Source organism: Diaphorina citri, unplaced genomic scaffold, assembly GCF_000475195.1.
Source record: "Diaphorina citri unplaced genomic scaffold, Diaci psyllid genome assembly version 1.1 scaffold851, whole genome shotgun sequence".
NCBI classification, from domain to species: domain Eukaryota; kingdom Metazoa; phylum Arthropoda; class Insecta; order Hemiptera; family Psyllidae; genus Diaphorina; species Diaphorina citri.
Window position 1 is genome coordinate 1 of NW_007378283.1, and position 10,525 is coordinate 10,525.

General features: G+C 39.5%; 1 protein-coding gene across 1 annotated transcript in view; it reads left to right on the forward strand.

The window, feature by feature from the left end:
• Positions 1-6,238: 6,238 nt before the first annotated feature.
• Positions 6,239-10,525, forward strand: part of LOC103512552 (synapsin-like) — a 9,126-nt gene continuing 4,839 nt past the window's right edge. Inside the window, exons 1-4 of the mRNA XM_026825995.1 lie at positions 6,239-6,277; positions 7,768-8,035; positions 9,230-9,439; positions 10,356-10,449. Coding sequence (XP_026681796.1) covers positions 6,239-6,277; positions 7,768-8,035; positions 9,230-9,439; positions 10,356-10,449 — 611 coding nt within the window. The remainder of the gene's footprint in view (positions 6,278-7,767; positions 8,036-9,229; positions 9,440-10,355; positions 10,450-10,525) is intronic.

Genomic DNA, 10,525 nt, shown 5'->3' on the forward strand with positions numbered 1-10,525 from the left:
ACCATCGATCGACGCGGTGAAATGGTGAATCTATGTTGTCGAGGTAGTATACTGCCTCAGTCGACGTCGATCGACGGGGCCGAGTATGTTTGGACAGCTTGAGAATGATTTGTGGACACGTCCGAAGGAGGTAGCTAAGCTTCAGAGCCTACCGGTTGGAGACGCTGAAGACCCAGACACATAGTAATCTTTGAGAAATCCGCTACAACAACAACAACAACAACAACAACAACAACAACAAGCTCATGGCAAAAGGAAAGTCGACTTCTGTGTCCGGAAAATTTATTTTCAACGTTTTTATTCGTCAGTCATGTTTATTGATTTGACAAACCATCGCGTCGCAGATAGATGTCTGGTATGTTAAGTAATGACTAGGAACACATTCCGTACCTACAACTCGACCACTATCCTCATTTCGGAGAAATCAGAGGACAACCTGTGCTCCAATTCCACAGGCGTAATTTAAATCAAGTACCGCGCCATCTCTGCTTGAATCATTTTATGGCCACAAAACCTAGTGGTAAGTTGTCATCACTTACCGAAGTTATCGACCAATCTACAGGCATCATTTCATTACCTGTATCTGTATTGCGTCGTTGGGGGTCTCTTACGAATTCCTGTGTGTTACCTAGTTCACATAGTCTTGCGTGTGATGTTTTGATTGTAGATTCATATAAGAGCAACCCATCCTTTAGGGCTCTTTTCCCCTACACCTACATAAGCCTGAATGTGGACTTTTTATGTTCGGAGTTGTAAAATAGTGTTTCAGTGAGCTGTAGACCTCAGTTACTAAAAAGACATCCTGCAGGCCCCGAAAAAAAAAAAAAAAAAAAAAAAAAACCCTTGAGCGCTTACGACCTAAAGGCTATGCAATCTATTGGAATGGGGGGCAAACTGGCACAATGATGGTTAAGGACGAGGAAAGAAACACTATATTGTTGAAAGGGAGATCCCTTTCAGTGTACTTAGTTTTGTACTTTGAACAGTACCGATATTCCTCCAACACGGGACTCCATATTCCTCCGAATATTTTGTGGCTTTACACACTACACCTTGATCTGGGAACCAGGTCAGCCAAGCTTCATAGAGAAAGAATCTGACATGGAGTCTTGGAGTCTGGTATTCCACAAGGGTCAGGGACGAAAAGCTCTAGTGAAAGGCGAAAATAGTAGTAGCGAAAGAATACCGAAAAGTACATATAGGTACGTAGTAGCGAAAGAATGCCGAAAAGAACACATAATTATAGTCAACAAATAACTATTCTATACTGCCAATGAACCAAAATTGTGAGCAGTGTTATTGAAACAAACGTCAGAAACATTTATGACTTTAAAATTAATGTCGTGAATAAAACGTATGCAACAGTCAGTGATACCTCCAAGGTATTTGCTATGCAAACATATCGACAGGGTACGCAAGATATCAGTTACTTCAGCCTGTGTCAGCAAGTTGTAGCTCGAGACGTATAATAGCGTAAAGAACTAGCAAACGGACAAGCTTAATGCATAATCGTCCCACTCAAGCTTAAGACATCAGGCCAAGTTTAAACTTGGGCCAGCTACTCATGATCAGCTAGACCTGATCAGGTGTCAGGTTTACCTGATAGTGTGTGTGCTCATTAGGTTTACCTGATAGTGTGTGTGCTCATTAGGTATCAGGTAGACCTGACAAACGGACCTTTTCAGCTGTCAGGTCTACTTCATATTGAGTGGCTGGCCTTAGACATCAGTTCGTTCGATCAATAACCATTGGTCATGACATAAATCACAACTTACCAGTCTGTATTCAATGGCTGGGCAATTCCTATACATCTAGTAGTCGCTCCATCCAAACCTGGTGGGCGATTAAAAGGGGCTACCTGGCTTTCATCTCAATCCCCTGAAAATTCCTACCCGTGAATGGTAATTAATATTGGACTCACTTTTCTTTTTCCTGGCCTTTGTCCATGTACAGACAGTGTCGGCGTTTTTCGTCAGCATTAGGTTAACAGTTGACATTGGTTTTGACTACAATTTTTTTTTCGAATGGATGCTCTTCGTACTTAACCTCATGCAGCATATACCAGCGTTCTTTCTACCAATACAGCTAGTACCCATAATTGGTACCTACTTTATTTGGACATGAAAGTACTCAGCATCCTCAGCAACAGAGGAATACTTGATGGCACCATTTGCTTTAATATGAAGACGATCCAAATGCGAATGTAGTCCCATTTAAACACACGATCATCTCCTAGTATGTAGCAAACTAAAGACCACATTCACCCACGACGATCTGCTACAAGCAAACGAAAAAGCCCTTTGCGTTGCGAGACACTGGAGGTACCAAATATGATGAGAAAGAAGAGGACTCGGAAAGTAAGTACCAATAGCTGATGGTACCTAACCTACTATGTACCAATAGCTGATGGTACTCTGTACTCCAATACTTGATGGTACTGTACACCAATACTTGATGGTACTGTACACCAATACTCGATGGCACTATTTGAACATCACTGGTGTCAGGTTTACCTAATAGTGTGTGTGCTCATTAGGTATCAGGTAGACCTGACAAACGGAGCTTTTCAGCTGTCAGGTCTACCTGATAGTGAGTGTGCTCATTAGGTATCAGGTAGACCTGACAAACGGACCTTCTCAGCTGTCAGGTCTACCTCATATTGAGTGGCTGGCCTTAGACATCAGTTCGTTTGATCAATAACCATTGGTCATGACATAGATCACAACTTACCAGTCTGTATTCTGATCATCAATGACAAGGAGAGAGAAGCAGCGGTCCTTGTTGTACGAAGCTCTGGCTGCAGACGCTGTCTGTGTCATGGCACCTGAAACCATATTGATTAATGTAAACAAAAGTCAGCGAGAGCTCTTTGAATTCTGCCTGCTCCACCCTGACGTCATAGTCCCCATGAAGACGACGGCCCCTGAAGTATTTCGACCTTAAAAGGAGAATGAGATTATTGGAATTTGTAGACAGGTAGACACCAAGTAGGTACATGAAGGTGCGTCTAAACATACTCGTAGTTGACCGCGTCGCATCGCTTCGATTGACCATCGATCGACGCGGTGAAATGGTGAATCTATGTTGTCGAGGTAGTATACTGCCTCAGTCGACGTCGATCGACGGGCCGAGTATGTTTGGACAGCTTGAGAATGATTTGTGGACACATCCGAAGGAGGTAGCTAAGCTTCAGAGCCTATCGGTTGGAGACGCTGAAGACCCAGACACATAGTAATCTTTGAGAAATCCGCTACAACAACAACAACAACAACAACAAGCTCATGGCAAAAGGAAAGTCGACTTTTGTGTCCGGAAAATTTATTTTCAACGTTTTTATTCGTCAGTCATGTTTATTGATTTGACAAACCATCGCGTCGCAGATAGATGTCTGGTACGAGTATGTTAAGTAATGACTAGGAACACATTCCGTACCTACAACTCGACCACTATCCTCATTTCAGAGAAATCAGAGACAACCTGTGCTGTAATTCCACAGGCGTAATATCAAGTACCGCGCCATCTCTGCTTGAATCATTTTATGGCCACAAAACCTAGTGGTAAGTTGTCATCACTTACCGAAGTTATCGATCTATATACAGGCATCATTTCATTAGCTGGATCTGTATTGCGTCGTTGGGGGTCTCTTACGAATTCCTGTGTGTTACCTAGTTCACATAGTCTTGCGTGTGATGTTTTGATTGTAGATTCGTATAAGAGCAACCCATCCTTTAGGGCTCTTTTCCCCTACACCTACATAAGCCTGAATGTTGTATTATGTGAAATGTGGAATTTTTGTGTACGGAGTTGTATTACCTATATGTGAAATAGTGTTTCAGAGAGCTGTAGACCTCAGTTACTAAAAAAGGCCCCTGCAGGCCCCAAAATAGAAAAATTCCTTGATATATTGGACAGTTTTGTCAAATTTGGTCGAAATTGGACTAACCGCTCGAGAGGTTAAGCGTAAAAAAGAACTAGCAAACGGACAAGCTTAATGCGTAGTCGTCCTACTCAAGCTTAAGATATCAGTTCAAGTTTAAACTTGGGCCAGCTACTCATGATCAGCTAGACCTGCTCAGGTGCTCAGGTGTCAGTTTTTTTTTTTTTTTTTTTTTTTTTTTTTTTTTTTTTTTTAAGAGGTTTGAGTATTGTGTCTCTTCTCGCCCATCTGATGAGAGGCATACTACGGGATTGGCATGCTACGACACAGACCACTTGCGTCCAATGTAGCAGTTGTTTCATTGCTACGAAATAAAAACGGCGGTGAAACACTCATCTTTTTTTTTTTTAAGAGTGTCTCCACTAAATTTTACTTTTCATTACAGTCATTATTCATTATCATTAGGGAACTTTTACAAGGTGATAGGAAATGATTGCAATCGGTTTAAATTTTCAGAATTGAGATTTGGATAGAAAAGTCTTTTTTGAAGTCCACCCTGTGATACTTTTTTTTTTCATTGAGTGGTACCTATGTAACTATGTATTCTAAACGTTGCATTGGTGGTGATGCCATTTATTCCTTATCCTATAGGAAGGAAAGTAGGTAATGTAATCAGGTCAAATTTTCGATGGTCAGTTTTTCGTGTCAAAACACGTTTTGAGGTCATTAGGGAACTTTTATAAGGTGATAGGAAATGATTGCAATCGGTTTAAATTTTCAGAATTGAGATTTGGATGGAAAAGTCTTTTTTGAGGTTCACCCTGTGATACTTTTTTTTTTGTCATTGAGTGGTTGGTACCTATGTAACTATGTATTCTAAACGTTGCATTGGTGGAGATGCCATTTTTTACTTTCCTTATCCTATAGGAAGGAAAGTAGGTAATGTAATCAGGTCAAATTTTCGATGGTCAGTTTTTCGTGTCAAAACACGTTTTGAGGTCCCTAGAGCCTAAATCCAAAGTTTCAGCCATTGGTCCCTGTGTGTGTCTGTCTGTGTGTCCGTTTGTCTGTGTGTCTGTCTGTAAACAAAATATCTCGAGAACGGTAAGAGTTTTTTGTGTCTGTCTGTGTGTCCGTTTGTCTGTGTGTCTGTCTGTAAACAAAATATCTCGAGAACGGTAAGAGTTTTTTTCCAAAATACATTTCCATTGTTTCTTAAATCTATTTTCCACTTTTAAAAATATTTTCAATTTTCATCTCTTTTAATTAAGAGCTACTACCCACCTAGTAGGCCTTAAAAGAGCTATTAAAATTAGACCCATTTTATAATAGCACATTTTACTGTCACGGTTTCCACATCCATTATTGAAAACCGTCCTTTAAGTATTCTGAAACGCTCTCCTGTAAAATTCATTACGATACCTACATAGGTAGGTACCTACATTTCCTAATTTAAGAAAGTAAAAATTAATTACCTACCTCAAAAATTTTTAATTTTTGTAGGAAAAATCTGCCTTTTCACCATTGTCATAATAATTATTTATTTTTCCATCTTATCCTAATACTCAATTGTACCTATACCTACCTAAATACTTAATTATCAGGCAGTAAAAAAATATTTTTAATTCAACAAAATTCCTTTCTCTCTTTTCCTGTTCTTTTATTAGATAAATCCAAAAGCCACTAAAACCAAGAATAACTCACACTGAGTCACCAATATCACAAACTTACCTTTGAGATAAAAATCACCAATCGGTCCTCTGGAAAATCCAACAGTAAAACCGTTCACAACACAATCCTAAAAAAATTAACCCACTAATTTAACCACTTCAACTAATCAAAATCCACCAACTAGACAAAATCCACTTCAAGCAAGTAAAAAACACAAATCCACAAGTACGCAAAGGTACGCGAAAAGGCCTACGATTTCCACCAAAGGTCGATCACACTATTAGGAAACGAAAATGGAACGTTCATTCCTTTATTTTTCGAAAAATTTCGAGGATAAAACAGATATTCTCGCTTTCCTCGGCGAATTTTTCGGAAAAAATGGTTCCCGTGCGCTACTCTTGACGCGCCACTATCGATTCTGTTGTGTGGGCGTTCTATATAGGTCACACATTATGACAGACGATATCGAACTTTTCCCCCCCAACTGAAAGAGAAACTTGTTCTGATATAACGCCCTCACCCTTGTCTGTGTTAGGGCCTCTCTCGGTTACCTTTGTCTCGTTTTGACAATGGGATAACACCTAAAGGCTATGCAATCTATTGGGGGAAGTGGCAGCCAAGGAAGAGGAAAGTGGAGTAACACCTAAAGGCTATGCAATCTATTGGAATGGGGGGCAAACTGGCACAATAATGGTTAAGGACGAGGAAAGAAGTACTATATTGTTGAAAGTGAGATCCCTTTCAGTGTACTTAGTTTTGTACTTTGATTGTCCTTGTATAAAGACACGTTTTACTTAACACCTGCCTCCCACAGTTCCGATATCCCTCCAACACGGGACTCCATATTCCTCCGAATATTTTGTGGCTTTACACACTACACCTTGATCTGGAAACCAGGTCAGCCAAGCTTCATAAAGAAAGAATCTGACATGGAGTCTGGTATTCCACAGGGGTCAGGGACGAAAAACACTAGTGAGAGAGAAAAATACTCTTAGTGAAACATGAAAATATGTAGTAGCGAAAGAATGTCGAAAAGTATAGATGCATAATTATAGTCAAGAAATAACTATTCTATCTACAATACAACCAATGAACCAAAATTGTGAGCAGTGTTATTGAAACAAACGTCAGAAACATTTATGACTTTAAAATTAATGTCGTGAATAAAACGTATAGTAGGTTTTTTCCGATTGTACGCAAAGTTTTCCATTTGAAAAGCTCTCTCGGTGTTTTTTCCTCCAGTAAAAAAGAAATAAATTTATTTCTCTACCTCGCCGAGTACTACATGGGATTTTTTTTTCACATTATTTCCTGTGCTCGTGTAATTTATTTGCCGTTCAAGTAATTTCCTTTGCAAACTGAAAATGTAAGGTAACTAACCTACGTGTTGTACAATTCCATTCGTGTTCCACTCTGGAAATAAACTTGATAACGAAAAAAGTAAAACGACATTTTATAATTCTTTAATTATAAAACGAATCATGCAGTTAATATGCATAATAAGCACACTGTAAATACCTAGCTATACTTAATAGTGAATATTTTAAACTAGCGAAAATTTAAATTGAAATTGCAAGTTTGGCTGTGACGGTGTTTAGGGAAAAAGTGATACTAAGTACCAATACCCATGTAGGTATTTTTGTAAAATACCTCCAGCTAACTAAAAAAAAAAAAATCTAGGTAGGTTTAAACTTACCTACATATACATACAGGCATAAGTCAATATGTTTTGTAATATTAAACTAATTTATGAATAATAAATATGACTTTCGTTGCTAATATTGCGTCCAGTGATTGAATTGTCTTTCTGTCCCTTAGATCATCAGTACTTGGCTTAGTAACTCTCTGATCAACAAACACTCGACTCTCTAAGTGTCTAAGTCTTAGTTCAGCAAAACTTCGTGTAGCAATTATTAGATCAGCAAGTTTTGGCTCACCAACTCTCATTATGACTTTCACTGTTATTATTTTGATTCAATTTTCTTTCTGTCCCTTAGGTCAGCAGAACTTGGCTCAGTAACTTCCTGAACTCTCTCGCCAAGTCTTAGATTAGCAACTTCAGGCTCACCAACACCAAGATCAACAACTTTTGGATCACCAACTCTTAGATCAGCAACTTTTGGCTCACCAACTCCTAGATCAGGTCCTTTTGGCAACACTTGGATTAGAAAATCTTGCATCAAGTAACTCTCTTGGATCACCAACAACTCAGCAGCTAGATCAGCAACTTTTGGCTCACCAGCACTTGGATCAGCAATTCTCTTGGACCAAGTAACCCTCTTGACTCAGGTCGAATTACCACAGGAGGTGTCCACCCCCCCTGTCGCACCATTCTCAAGCACCGCAGTTCTCTTCAATCCGACACCATTTCTTTCACAAGTTTCAAGCAGTCCTTCACCACCAATGTCAACTATTTGAAACGAAGGTACTCGTACGTAAACTTTGCTCGCACCTCTTCCTTTGTACTTTCCTGTCTAGCTTTCGCACTTTTTTTTAAACAAAATTTAATAAATCCCTCTAGGTCAGCTCCCATGGCGTAGTGGTCACTGCGCTAGCCTTGCACGCGGGAGACCCAGTTCGATTCCCGGCGGGGTCAAGAAATTTGTATCATGCAAATGATTGATTCCGTGACTGGCTGTTGAGGGGCCTACTCAGCCTCGTGAGGAAAATGAGTAGCTATGACATATAAATGCGCATAGCGACCGGTGCCAGCATGGTAGGTAAACATTGGATTTTAGGATTATTGAGATATTGGGAAAATCCTACAATGCTGCAGTGAGCACCAAAGTTGTGACATAATAACACAAAAAAACTGCATTTACATTACAAAATAAAGCAAAAAAAAAAAGTATGCTTCGACACAGACCCTTAAAGTCAAAATTAGCAGATGTTTCATAAATAGAAACTAATATAAAAAAAAGTTGTAAATATTGGGAGGTAGTATCCTCAACATAAAGCAGAAAGAAGTGTACAAAGAGGAAAGAAAATGAAAATCTAGGCTTAAATAAATACACACAAAGAGGGCAGGTATAAGGAGACAAGAAATCTGCACAAGTCATCTTGGTACTTGAAACAGAGAGAGTAATAAACAAAGTAAACATCTTGATAAGAAAACGAAGTACACGGATAGAAATGGAAGAAGAGCAGGAGAAAGGGGAAGAGAGGAGGAGAGGGGAAGTGAGGAAAGATGGAGAAAAAGAGGTAGAAAGGGAAAAAAAGGGAACTGAATTATAAGAGGGGGAGGGTAAGAAAAGAGAAGAAACGAGGGAGAAGGGAATGGGGAAGAGGGAAGTTAGAAAAGCAAGAAGAAAGGTAAGAGAAAAGAAGGATCTGCAGAAACAAGCTGAGCCCGTCCCTCCGGGATTTTTTTAGCCCGTAGTTTATTCGATCGTGATTAGAGAAAATCAGTACCTATGTACCTACCTAATTTGTTTAATATTCAGTTTATTATCATTCTTGATTTGATTTTTTGATTTTACTTTCACGTAATGATTTAAAATCAAGACTAGAGCCCGTTCTCCCTTTATTCCCAATAAAATGTTTAAGTCACCCATCCATTTATTGGCCTTCCTCGGCGTAGCTTAACATAGGTAACGCTAAAACCGGTCTTAAATGATCGACTGAAGTGTTATCTAAAACTTTCTAGCTTTGAGTTCATAGGTCGTCGCGACAAATTTCAAGATCAGAGCTCATTTGTGTCCACGGCCCCCCCCCTACCCGCCCGCACCGCAGGGGGGCCGCCTAGCTCGGGGGATCTCTCGCTCAACCTGTCTAAGCAAAGTTCGCGGACGACTAGCGCCCCTACAAGTCCTGCTAAGACAAGGGAGTCCCTGCTACAGCGGGTGCAATCATTGACCGGCCAGGCGCGCGATCAGGGGGCTTCCATTATAGGTGAGTCACTAGAATTCACTGGATCTTCAGCAGCTGCCGATGCAGTTATCCATTGTAGGTGAGTCATGAGCTCTTTAGCAACTGCCGTACAGTCATAAATATGAGTCATGAACTCCTATTCTCATCACAGTTTCAACTTTGAGAATAAATTGATACCTTCCGGTAGGTATACGAAGTACGGACTACGGACATTATTTTTTGTACACAAGTATAAACTAAATGTTAAAATGCCTTTAATAGCAACATTAGCAACTGCGGCACAGTTGTAAATGTGAGTCATTGGGAGTCCTCAGATGGAAATAAATGCTATGTACAATATTGTACATGTACCTACAATCAAAATATTTTTTGCTGATATGTAGACAGGGCCTTTAGATATTTTGGTTTGGTAATGGTTTGTTTACATTTATCAATATGGTTTCAGGTGCCATGACACAGACAGCGTCTGCAGCATTTTCTGTACATTTTTGTACACAAGTATAAACTAAATGTTAAAATGCCTTTAATATCAACATTAGCAACTGCGGCACAGTTGTAAATGTGAGTCATTGTGAGTCCTCAGATGGAAATAAGTGCAATGTACATGTACAATCAAAATATTTTTTGCTGATATGTCAGGGCCTTTAGATATTTTGGTTTGGTAATGGTTTGTTTACATTTATCAACCGGTAGGTATACGGAGTACGGACATTATTTGCTGTACATTTTTGTACACAAGTATAAACTAAATGTTAAAATCCCTTTAATAGCAACACTAGCAACTGCGGTACAGTTGTAAATGTGAGTCATTGGGAGTCCTCAGATGGAAATAAGTGCTATGTACATGTACAATCAAAATATTTTTTGCTGATATGTCAGGGCCTTTAGATATTTTGGTTTGGTAATGGTTTGTTTACATTTATCAATATGGTTTCAGGTGCCATGACACAGACAGCGTCTGCAGCCAGAGCTTCGTACAACAAGGACCGCTGCTTCTCTCTCCTTGTCATTGATGATCAGAATACAGACTGGTAAGTTGTGATCTATGTCATGACCAATGGTTATTGATCAAACGAACTGATGTCTAAGGCCAGCCACTCAATATGA